Source organism: Gymnogyps californianus, chromosome 27, assembly GCF_018139145.2.
Source record: "Gymnogyps californianus isolate 813 chromosome 27, ASM1813914v2, whole genome shotgun sequence".
Lineage (NCBI taxonomy): Eukaryota > Metazoa > Chordata > Aves > Accipitriformes > Cathartidae > Gymnogyps > Gymnogyps californianus.
This window is the reverse complement of record NC_059497.1, coordinates 4651555-4663700: the sequence shown is the minus strand read 5'-3', so window position 1 is coordinate 4663700 and position 12146 is coordinate 4651555. Positions and strand designations below refer to the sequence as shown.

Sequence of the window (12146 nt, the reverse complement as noted above, 5' to 3'; positions counted from 1 at the left end):
TGGCACCAGGCAGCTCCAGGTGCCTCGGGACGTGCCGCATCCCTCAGCCCCTCCTGCCCCAGGGCTGCACCAGCCTCCAGCTCTGCCCAGGCAGCCCGAAACGCGCAGGCACAACCCCCGGGTGGGTACGAGCCTCCCCCAGCCCCGTGCACCCCACAAGGCCCCCGCTGCTCCCTTCGGCTTCCCGGGGCAGGCAGTGGTCCCTCCAACCACCCCGCTCACCCTAGCGCAGCCCCAAAATCACAGCTCTATTGCCCTGTGTGCCTCCAGAGCTCACACCCTGGGGGGCAAATGTGGGCTGAGCGGGGCAGGGGGGGCTGTGAGCATTGGTCCCTGCCTGCAGCTGGGAAGGCAGAGCCCCCCGGCAGCGCCCAGGCTCAGCCTAAGCTGCCTTGCAGAGCCTCAGCTCCCTGCCAGCTGCTCGGGCGTCGCGGTGCCTGGCCATGTCCCTGCGGCTGACGGGATTAGGGAGCTCCGGGGGGGGGGTCTGCCGCCAGCTCGGCCCCAGAGTACCCAGGAGGTGGGCAGAGGCTGCCAGCGCAAGCTGAACCCATTCAACCGCAGGGCTTGGAGCAGGAGCCTGTGTTTCTCACCGGGTAAGACGATGCCAAATGCATCCCAGGGAGGCGGGGGGGGGAAGACGAGCACGGTTGCTGCCAGCCCCGACTGCGGACTGTCCTGGCTGGGGTCCCAGCCCTCTCTTTTGCATCCACGGGGGGCTGGAGGGACCCCGCGCCCGGAGCTGAGAGCAGCTGATTCACCAGCAGTGCCAGCCCCCAGCCTGGCAGGGCGAGCATGGCCCTGGGGCATCCCTGGCCCCGCGGTCAGTGTGTGGGGCCAGCAGTCGTCCCCCCCCCCAGAAGCCCCCCGGGAGCCCTGGGTGCGGCGGGTACCTGGGTGCTGTGCTGGGCACAGTGCGCAGAGCGGGGCCATGCAAGGGCTGGCACGTGCTGCATCCCACCAGCCCCACAGTGCCACGTTTCATGAGCCCCCAGAAGCTCTGTCCCCTGCCAGACCCCTGCCCAGACCCCTGCCCAGACCCCTGCCAGAGCCCTGCCCCTCGCTGCCACTTCACACCAGACCCCAGCTCCCCCGGGAGGTGCAGGCAGCCAGGCAGGGACCTGCGGGACCCACACTGCCTTCCCACCCTGCCAGAGATGTTGCAAGGCCAGGAAAAACGGGTGAAATTTGGGGGGGAAGCCGAGGCGGATGGCGAGCCCCACTCGGCACAATCCAGCAGAAGGTGGAAATGGCTTAAAATGGGTCAGGGAGCTGCTCTGCTGAAGCGGGTTTCACTTCCCAGCAAGCAACCACCAGCACGGGGTGGGGGGGGACCCATTTCAAACCCACCACCAGCCGGGGACCACTGGAGGGGACTCAGGGTGACGGCACTGTCACGGCGCACCGAGCCCCGGCATCCCGTCCGCCACCTGGGGACACCGCCACCGTCACCCGCCGTATGCGGGCAACCCTCGCCGCGGCAAGCCCCAGCCAACCCACCGACGCCAACCTCCCGCCTCGCCAGGAGCCGGGTTAGCCCCAAATGTGCCGGGAGCCGCATGGCGGTACCTTTGGGACGTGGGGACGCTGGCGGAGCAGGGCTGGCTGCCTCTCGCCGGGGCTGGCTCTGCACATCGGCAGGAAGGTCACAGCAGATGGGGAGGAGGGGGGTAAAGATCAGCACGGAGATTAGGGAGGCATTTTTAGCCAACCAATCGCCGTCCCGGCGTAACGACTCCTTGGCCACACAAGGTGAAAACATGACTGCGGAGATGGATGGGAATAAGCCGGGAGCCCCGCGTGGCCCGGCCGGTGGCGGTGGCGGCGGGTCCCCAGCCTCCCCGTGCTCCTCCGTGCGCTTTCGTCCCCTCCCGCTCTTCTCTTCCCTTCCCCTGCAAGCGTTTGCTCGCAGCTTCCCTTCCCCTCTCCTCTCCCCATCCAGAGGGGGGTCGGCGGGTGCCTTATGGCAAAGCCCCCCTGGGTCCGGGGTGTTTGCGGGGGGCAGCGGGGACGTCTCCCCTCCGCCGGTCGCGGGAGCCTGCTCCTGCCGCTCCTGGGGTGTTCAAACCTCCAAACAGGGCAGGAGCAGCCCTGGTCTGTGGGGGGACATTGCACAGGGTGGCCCTAAGGGGACATAGCTCCGGTCCCCCCATTGCACCCTGCTGGGGGACACCACGTCCCCCCCTAGACCAAGAGCCTGGCTGGGGGGGGCTGCAGGCAGGGGGGCTGCAGGTGGCCCCAATCTCCTGGCTGGGCATTTTGGGGCACAAAGAGGACTTCGTGTGCCTCCAGCGAGTCCTGACCCCTTGGCCTGGGCGTGTGAGCCTGGCAGGGAGCAGCCCGGGGTGGGACCCACGGCTCCCCAGGGACCCCAGCCAGGGCTTTACAGCCCGGCTCCCAAGGGTGCTGCTGGCCGGCTGGGCTGCGGTGACGGCCGGGATGCCACGGCAGAGCACCGGGCACCGGCGGTCCCAGGCTCCCTGCCACGCTCCTGCCCTGCTCAAAGCAGGGGAGCGAGACACCCCCCCACCCTCCCACCCCGAAATGGCCACCGGTGCCCGGTGCGGAGCAGCTGCCCGGGCTGGAGAGGAAGGAAGCCATGCCTGGGGGAGCTGGAGGGGGGCTCTTCAGCCCGGTACCCCCCGGGGTGGGATCAAAAAGTGTCTCATGGCTGGGGACAGCCCGGCCATCACTCGGGCCGTGTGGGGACGTCACTCGTGCCCCAACATGGACACAGCCCGGGGCTCACTGCCCGCCCGCAGAGCCCCTTCCCCTCCAAAATGAGGGGGTGATGTCGGGGTCAGCGCTGGTGTCGGTCCCCGGGGCCACGCTGGGGTGGGGCGTGAGACGAGTGGGGACGTGGAGGGGGTGACACGAGTGGGGACGTGGAACGGATGTCACGAGTGGGGACGTGGAGGGGGATGTCTGTGGTGGCGACCTGGAGGGGGCGGCCCTGGGGTGGGACGCGGAGTGGGTGTCGGGGCCGGGGTCGCTGCTGACCCCGCGGAGCCGCCGGGCCCCGGCTGCCGCTGCCCGTGGCGGCGCTGACCGTTCCCATCAGGCACCGCAGCGGGCACCCCCACGCCCAGGCTTGGAGGGGGCCTGCGCGCCCCGCTCAGGCGGCGCCGCGGTCACCCGCGTCGCCAGGGGGCCTTCGGGAGGCCGGAAGCGGCCGCGCAGCGCTTGCGCACTCCTTTCCGCTCTTGGGCCCGCCGCTGCCGCCACGGTGAGGCCGCGCTCTGGGCCCGTATCGGCCTCGCATCGGCGCCATCCCGGGGCGGCGGCGTGGGGCCGCTGCTTGGCAGTGGTGGGGAGCCCTGGGCTGGCCCCCCGCGGGGGGGATTTCCGGCATGGGGGGGATCTAGGCCCGAGTTTGCGGGGCGGGATGGACCGGGGGGGCAGTAGGCCGCGGAGAGGTCCCGTTACCGGGGGGCCAGGCCTCAGGCTGGAGGGCCCCGGGCTGGGGCGGCTGCTCCAGGCTTCAGGGACGAGCCGCGGTGGGAGCCCCGTTGAGTTCCCAGCGGTGGTACCGCGGCCTTCCACGCCGAGAGGCTCCCGTGGTGGAGGTCCCCGACCTGCCGCGGGCTCTGCCCTGGTCGGGGCTGGCACGGGGCTACGGCTGGCGAGGGTGCCCTGCTGCTCAGCAGCTCCGTGCGTGCCGCCGTGCCGTGAGCACCGGCAGCTTTGCTATTCCTCACTGCTCGGGGCAGAGCATCCCACTCCCGGGTCCGGTGCGTCAGGAAGCATCGCCCGGAGACCAGAGTCCCCTCGCTGGGGTGCGACAGCGGCAGCGCAGCTCTGGGGCAGGCTTACGGGCCTGGGGTGCGCTCCTGTGTGAGCGAGGTGTGCTGCCAGGCTCCGCTCCCCGCTCCGAGAGGGGAGTGTGAGCGGCTTCCTCAGCTCCCGAGTTCCTGAGTTAAGTGTGAATTCACAACAGCAGCACAAGTGTCGTCAGGCCTCCGGCGCTGGTGGTAGAGCTGAAACACGCCTTAGCATGAGCTGCGTCTCTGCCCCACCTGCGTCAGCCCTTGTCTCTTGTTTTGGCTGGCATTAGGTAGTTTACAGTCTTTAATATGGTGATGTGATTTAATGTTAATGATCAGAAGTTTGGACTGCTCAGTTTTCCTTCACAGGAAAACAATGGGAAGGGATGCCTAGCAGCTCAGGTGTTGAAAAGTAGTTCAGAAAGTTCTTACAGGAGACAGTAATCTGGGGAGTGTTATTTACGTGTTAGGCTTTTCCTACCAACTAGCACTGTTGTTATTTTATTACTTCTGGTAGACTCCTGAATGCATTTATTTTAAATCAGTAGTATTTACTGTCTACTATCTTTTGTTTAGATGTTGATGCCCAAGAAGAACCGAATCGCCATCTACGAACTCCTTTTTAAGGAGGGAGTGATGGTGGCCAAGAAAGACGTCCACATGCCGAAGCACCCCGAGCTCGTCGACAAGAATGTGCCCAACCTCCACGTCATGAAAGCCATGCAGGTACGGAGGCGAGGGCGGGCTGCGAGGGCCGGGCTGCCAGCCAGCTGGGATCTGGGCACGTGAGATTGTTGCGTACCTTTGAATAAACGTCGTCAGCCCTTATCAAATAAACATTGTCAGACGTGGTCTTGCATTTGCCATTTCTTTCCTATTACAGTTATTTTCCCATTTTCCTGATTTTTGCTATTTCGTCTTTGATTTATTGTTCCGCGCAGACCATAGAAGGTTATTCTTTTGTGGATCCGCATCTCTAGCTCCGTTTTTGAAGCTATGATACCTCTGTGTGTGGTAGCCTTGTATTTTCTCACAGAATGGGAATGATGCTGTAATTTTGTCCTGTGCATGTGAACTTCTATCTGTTTCTAAATTTTTATTCCCCACGTACCCCCGATAAGCTCTTGTGCTCATAAAAACATCTGGTGAGGGTATTGATTGGAAATGCTGAATGATGATAAGGATCCTACATGAAGTAATTGAGAATTCTCCCTCTAGTCTCTGAAATCCCGTGGTTATGTGAAAGAGCAGTTTGCGTGGAGGCATTTCTACTGGTACCTGACCAACGAGGGCATCCAGTACCTGCGCGATTACCTTCACCTCCCCCCTGAGATCGTCCCCGCAACCTTGCGCCGGAGCCGCCCGGAGACTGGCAGACCGCGGCCCAAAGGTAAGCGGTGGTTGAGGTGACTGCCGAGTCAGCAGGAGGAAGCAGGGAATGAGGTTAAGCGTGTTAGAGAGCGCGGGTGTGGTGGACAGTCAGCTGAACGTCGGCTTCCAGAGCACACTGGTGGGAGTTGCTGTGATTTTTGGATGTATAAACATTAATAGATCAAGGAGACATGTATGGGTTTTATTGCTTTTGTATTTGGCACTAGTCTGATGGCCTCTGGCCTACTGAAAAGTTGGGGAGGGCTAAACAGGGCTGTGAGGCTGACTGGGAGAAACGCTTTGAGTGTGGGTGTCTTTTGGGAAGAGCCTGCAGCAATCATTGCAGTTCTCTGTCAGGAAGACAGTGTGTGCAGTGTCGGTCTAGTCCGGCGGGTACAGAGAACCTTGTCTCTGGCTGAGTTATCCTTAGAAGAACTACCTTGGAGGCTGTTGTATGAAAGTTGAGTGGCCTTGACTAGGATTGCCAAGATAGGGAACAAACTTGCATTCGGGTGTAGCACAGAGGCACAGGATTTGATGACTGAAAGCGAAAGCTAAGCCTGGGTGCTGGGTGTGCTTCACATGGGGGTTCAGCTGTGGTACCTGCGGTCAAGTTGGATATCCACAGTTCTGGCTTTTATCATGTCCACTTAACATGCTGTGAGGCAAGTCACATTCTTAAAGCTGCTTTCCCTTTTTTAAAGATTTACAACAAATACATGTGACATGTTGGGCTTGTAGTTCTGATTTTTTTCTTGGTGGGTTTTTCATACCCCAAAGTGAAGGAGATGCTGGTCACGCAAACAGATGTGCTGCTGGTACTGACTGCTCAGATTGCCCGCAGCTGCCTCTGCACGGGCGCCTCCCTACAAAATGTGTTGGAGACCCACCTGCAGATGGCTGAAACGTATTTCCAGAAGGTATTCTTCGGTTGCAAATAGCAATATTAAATAGTAAAGTTTGAGTTGCAAACCTGTCTCTCCTCTCTAGTCCACACAAGGCAGAAGCTATTCTTTTTCCTTGTGGGTGCTTGGTATCGGCCTGTGAATGGCTTGTGAACCATTTTGATATCATTTGTGGTGAGCACTGTCATATAATAGCGCAGCATAAATAAACTTGAGGTGAATGTGCTGAAGCCACCATGCCCCTCGGTTCAGTTCTGAAAAGGTTACTGTGTTCCAAGCTAATAATTCAGAATAGGAAGGATGGTTACGTTGCTTGTGTGCATTTAGAAGTGCTCTGCAAAATCCCTTAGTTTTCCTGGTTTCTTGTCCGGTAGTAGAGAAGAAACACCACAGTGCAGAACATGGATTGTAAAATTGCCCAGAAGATCTTTAGGGAGATAAAAAACTTAGAGAAAGGAGAGAGAACATTACTGCAGCTGCGGTTGGCAGAACAGCATTGCCAGGTCTCTAGGGGCAAGAAATGTTTCTTCTCCCTCAAGGCAGGAGATGGTGGGTGTTCTGCCTTGTGTGGAGTTGCCTCTGGTGTTTACCAGGAATAATGTTGTAGGATGTCATCCTGCCCTTAAAGCAGGACTTGCTCTGTGAGAGGAGAGTCCTGCATGACAAAGCCCTGGTAGATGGTAGGAGTCTACTCCTCCTCCTCCTGAGCTCATATCCCGTCCCCAAGGGCTGGACGCTGCACTGGGGATGGAGGCTGTGAGCATGGGGTGCTGAGGAGTTCACCTGCGTCTCCTGCAACTTGTTTTTTAGCCTGACAAAATGGTAGCATCATCTGCTTCAAAGGAAAGAATTGCACTGAAACTAGGAAGATGATGGTTTCTTTGATCTCTGAGTAGCTTTGGATGTTACCAAATTTATTCTTTAGATGCTCTGTTTATCCAGCAAGCTAAAGAAACTGCATATCTAATGGGAGGGTAGGGCTTACAGTTCCTGGCTAGAATTTACTCAGGAGTTTCTGCAGCGAGGAAGCTTCGCTTTGCAGCATCTCAGGCCTTTTCGGTGCAGTGCCAGTGACCTCATTTGGTCCGCACCTTGGCAGGGTTAGCTGGTAGGCCTGCACAAATTGTCTGTTTCTGTGCTGTTTCTCTGTGGATTACCTGCCTTAGGCTGCAGCAGACTAGGAGTCGCAGAGGTGTGTGTGGATGGTGGTGCAGAATCCAAGCTTACGGGTCTTACTTGACCTCTTGGGGTTTTGAGGCCTTTTTCTGGTACTTCCATGCAGTGCTACCGATTTTCTCAAGTAAAGCTTGGTATAAAAGCTGGAACAGTTAGTCTAAAGCAGGTTTTGGACTACTATGTATTTGATATTTGCAGTTTGTATCTCTGTTACAGATGTAATTGAACTGTTAGAAATTAAGGATGGACAGATCTGAAATTTAAAAAAAAAAAAAAAATCCATTGGCTAGGGGATGTGCTGTGATGGTTTAACCTGACAGAAAGGAAGGACGTAGAAGCACTTGTAGGATAAGTTAATCTGTTTGCACATCAGTGGGTAGTGTTTCTCTTTGTCATAAAAGCATCTATTGTAAGAACTGTTTTTGTATGGGAAAACTAGTGCCTATAGTATAAATCAAGCCTGTAGAAGTGCATGATTTGTGTTTCTTGCAGCGTGCTTGAGACTGCCAGTACACCGTGGTGTGCCTGGCAGCAACTGCCCTTAAATGTGTCCTACTGCCTGAGCGTGAAGACCTTGCCCTGGTGCTGTGGGAGCGTATTTCGTCTTTGATGCTCAGGGTGAACCCCATAAGAGTGGCGCACAGGCTGGCAGTTCCACCACATCTGTTTCTTTCCTGCAAGTGTTCTGTCTGATATTAATCTGATGTTACATAGATAATCTCTTGGTTTATTAATCTGTTCCATTGTGGAGGATTTGTGATACTGATAGTGTAGCTGTATTTTAGGTTGGGATCAGAATGTCATGCAATTTGTGACTTAGCTATGAACAAGCTTGTCAGACGTGACAGATACCCTGTATTTCTGATTTTTTTATTATCATTAATTTTTGGCTCTTGTTTGAAGGCCAGAAGACTGTTGAGATGATGCTGTAAATCCATTTTTCACATTATTTGACTTCAACCCAAGCACAAGCTGGTGCACTTTAGCAGATTTCACCCTTAAAGTGAAGTTTTCCTTATTATATCACTCTCTTGTTTAGGTTTATATACACTGAGCTGTCCAAGGTGCAGCTCTGCTGGTAGATCTAATGCTTAACCGGAGGGCTTTTTTCCACCTTGAGATGCAGGGTCACCTATGGAATGAGTTGTTTGTGTCCTGGGTAAGCAATGTATTTGATGTTGCTGTTTTCACTTTCAGGTCTGGAAGGTGAACGCCCCGCGCGTCTTACTCGGGGAGAAGCTGACAGGGATACGTACAGACGCAGTGCCGTTCCACGTGAGTGTCCGTCGTGTTGCTGTATGAATATCAGGCCGACCTTGCTCTTTGTGCAGCTTAGCTCTTTGGGAGAATTGTCTTCAGTATTGGCCTCCTTTCAAAAAGAAAAGGGGAAAATTAGACTCTTGGTGTAGCTTAGGCATTTGCACAACAGAGTTCATCTGTGTCTGCTTATGGATAGGAGTCTTTTCTTGAATTTTGTCAAGCTGGACCATGGGATTTTCCCTGGGGTGGGTTCAGTAACTCTCTAAAAGTCTCAATAATAGCTTTTTTACTTTGCTATATTTCGCCTCAGTTTTAGTAGTCCTTGACTGTAAACCTTTGATAGAGTGCAGGAGCGCTGTACTTGGGGAGTGGGTTCTTTGGTTAGTAACTCATTCATCTCTCTCTTCAGCTGGCGCTGACAAGAAGGCTGAGGCTGGTGCTGGAGCAGCCACTGAATTCCAGTTTGTGAGTATTTGCATTCGAGATTTGCTTCCTTTATTGAGGCTTTGATTAGGAGAAAGAGGATAGGTCGTATCTGCGTGCTCTTCAGTGTGGTGCTTCTCAGGTATGCCAGCTGGGGTTAGGTGTTTGGCTCCGATTGTGTAAGAGAGGCTGGCAACTGTTACCCTTTTAAGCCCAGCTTGCTTGCTGCGTTCCTGTTGGGGAAACTACGTGATGGCCTCGCTGCTGTGATGGGAAGCCGGTGACGCATTTGAGAAGCAAGCTGAGCTCTCTGGAGGAAATACACGATTTTGTACTTCAGAAATGGAAGAGTTTTGGACATGATCCACAGAGCTGGCTAGGATGGGTTGATTTTGTTCTTAGTGTCGCTCATCTGGTTAACCTGTGTCAGGTAGCTAGTCTTAAACAGATCAGAGTTAGGCTATGCTTGGAGCAGGGGATGCCTATCAAAGTAATGCAAAGTTGAGGAAAGACAGCTAGCTCTTATGATGTTGGTGGTTCTTGCTGCTGTGTATTTGCTGCTGTCCCTTGCTTAATACGGTGACTTCTAATGCTCTTCCTTTTCTGTTGCAGAGAGGTGGATTTGGTCGTGGACGTGGTCAGCCTCCTCAGTAGAACTTCCTGCTCATGTTTTGTGTATAATAAAATAGGTGAAAATGACACCTGGGTTGCATCGCTGTGTCTTCTTTAAGTGCATAAATCTAGAGCTCACGTAGCAGAGAGGTGACTCAAATCTTTGGCGTGTGTAACAACAGCAGTGAAATAACTTGTGATTAGAAGCAGGTTATAGGAAGGAACTTTGGAGGTTTGGTGGTTACTGACGTAAGGTTTTGCTAGTGTGTGGAGGTGATTCTTATGGAGGAATAAGGAGCCTTGGTTCATGGCAGTGCAGAAGCGCTGCAGGCAGTTTTTCTTCTCTGCCCAGGAAGACACTCATTTCTGGTAATTCCCAGTAATGCAGTAAAGCTGGGCTGAGAGACAATCCTATTTTGCAGACAGAAAATTCACCAAGTTCAGCTGTGTCAGCCTGAGGCCCTCTGTGAATTGGACACAACCAAGGCAGGCAGGTGAGCACTTCCTTTATCCCAGTTCTGAAATCACTGGGTTAATTAACCGTGGCTTAAGAAAGATGAGGTGTTTGTGGCAGCACCTGCTGCCTGGAGCTGAGCAGAGCTGGGGCAGGAGGCGCAGGCCGGGGTCCCCTGCAGTGTGCAGCCTACCAGTAGATGTCACTCGCCCACTAACGATGGGATGATGCTAACTGGGAATGGGTTTCTGTAGCCGGGTAAATGGTATCTTGTTCAGGGTAGCTTTAATATCGCAGAAGTGCTAGACATTAGCCCAGGGGGAAAGGAGTTCATTCCAGACCTACTTTGGGGTGAGGGAAATGGTGGGCATGAGGTTATTTTTTAATTTATTTCTTTCTGAGGGAGTTGGCACTGCAGGGAGAGACTAGGTGTTTCAAATCCTTGTTCTAACTGATCCATCTGCCTCCGTTGAAGTTTGTAGGTTATGATTTAGCTAAACCTAATCTAGACTAACCTGCTGAATCCCAGGTGACTGGATTTAGCCAGAATGCACTTTACAGCCTAGCTTTTAATGGGAATGTGCATTAAAGAAGCTCTCTTTTTCAGCTTTGCTAGTGAGCTTCTGGGTTGTCCAGGTCTATTGTGGCTTTTTGTTCAAGTTTCTCCGTATTTTATCCTACAGTGTAGGTAATGTTTACACTTGCTACTCTGCATTTATAGTTGTGATTCTGTTTGGGAAGCACTGTTGTGTTCAGCAAAATGTTTAGCTTCATGCAAAATTAAGCAACTATTTCAAATCCCTTGGAGTATTTCAGTGTGTGGCAATTGGTATGAAATGCTAAATATTTTCTTCTAAAATAATATTTGATTCATTAAAGGGAGGATCCAAATGAGCAAGTAAAAATTGCTTTTGTTTTGAGGTGAAGAACCCCAGTCTAAATAACTCTTCCACAAGGGAAGTATTACCTCCACATTTTTCACCTCCTACTAGTCTCCTAACCTGCCAGTCTGTCCAGCCTGGGTCGGGAGCTCTGCGTGAGGCAGAGAACAGATCCCATCCTCATCCTCTCAGTTTTTTAGCATTCGGCTGCCTGAGCTGATGGATGGGGGTCTGAGAGGCATGGCTGTTCATGGGGTCTCCTTTCTGGATGGTGCCTCCCCTGGGTGCTCTCTGGTGGGATCCACACCTGGCAAAGAGCCTTTTCTTCCACCCACGTACGGAGTCGGAAGATGACGAAGGCTTCTTGGCTTACCCTCTGTTTTCGACTGTCTCCTGTGGTGGAGCGGAGACCAGGCTGCTGAAGCCAAACTAATGCTGGGCAAACACCGCTCAGAGATGTGCTTGACCCTTTGCCAGGGTTTTCCTCCTGGGGGAGCACACAAAATCGGGGCCGGGCTGTACGACGGCACCCCTCTACCTGCGACCACTGTGCAAACAAGCCAAGCCCTGGGTGCGGGCAAAACACGGGTGTCTTTGCAGTGGGGTGATGCTGATGTTAGCCACTCCTGGGGTGCAATTTTGAGGCTTACAGGCTGCCCGGTGAAATTGTACCCTTAGGCTGAAGCCTAAAAATGCCCACGAGAGGCCCGTGGGGAGCAAGGAGCGTGCGCAATAGTGGGGGGGCCCTGCAAGTGCCCACCGTGAGGTGGCTCGGTGCTGGTGTCTCCACGGCTGAGGCTACCCGGCTTGCAGAGGCCGCCCCCGCCCCGGGGTGCAGGGCCCCCGTCCCGGGCCTGCCCCACCGCCGCCGCCCCCCCGCTTTGTTCCGCTCCCGCCCGCGGGGTACAATGGGACCCCCGCAACCGCGCTCCGCCACTGGCGTAAGCCGCCCCCCCCGCCTTGCGCAAGATGGGCATTCTTCCCTCCCCAGCGTCTGCGCGCTTTGCGTAGAGCCGCTGTCAAAGCGGGGCCATGTGCGCTGGGGGCCGGCTCTGCCCCGGCGCCTTTTGCGTAACTGCCAGGGCGCCCCAGCACGCAGCCGCCCGGCGGCCTACGAACAGCCGCCTTATTCTCGAAGGCGGCCTGCGCCGCGCCGCTGGCGCAGAGGGCTCGCGTCGAGGCGGAGGGAGGAGGCGGAGGCGTGGTGGCGCCGTCTGCGCGGGGGGGAGCGATTCTGGAAGCCGGGCTGCGCCGTCTGCGTGGCGGGCGCGCCGTGAAGCGGCAGGGGGCAGCCGCCGCC

The 12146-nt window shown here is 55.5% G+C and overlaps 1 protein-coding gene across 1 annotated transcript; it reads left to right on the top strand.

The window, feature by feature from the left end:
* The first annotated feature begins 4340 nt into the window (after window positions 1-4340).
* Window positions 4341-9598, top strand: RPS10 (ribosomal protein S10). Its single transcript, XM_050911336.1, has 5 exons — window positions 4341-4490; window positions 4983-5154; window positions 8414-8491; window positions 8886-8941; window positions 9512-9598. Exons 1-5 carry the CDS (start codon window positions 4341-4343, stop codon window positions 9551-9553), a joined length of 498 nt encoding a protein of 165 aa, XP_050767293.1. The 3' UTR covers window positions 9554-9598.
* The last annotated feature ends 2548 nt before the right edge of the window (window positions 9599-12146 follow it).

Excerpts from the sequence above, each read along its gene's own strand:
- RPS10 (XM_050911336.1), top strand. The coding sequence starts at position 4,341 with ATGTTGATGCCCAAGAAGAACCGAATCGCCATCTACGAACTCCTTTTT. Across the intron at positions 8,492-8,885 it reads CAGACGCAGTGCCGTTCCAC|CTGGCGCTGACAAGAAGGCT; the intron begins GTGAGTGTCCGT and ends CTCTCTCTTCAG. Across the intron at positions 8,942-9,511 it reads CAGCCACTGAATTCCAGTTT|AGAGGTGGATTTGGTCGTGG; the intron begins GTGAGTATTTGC and ends TTTCTGTTGCAG.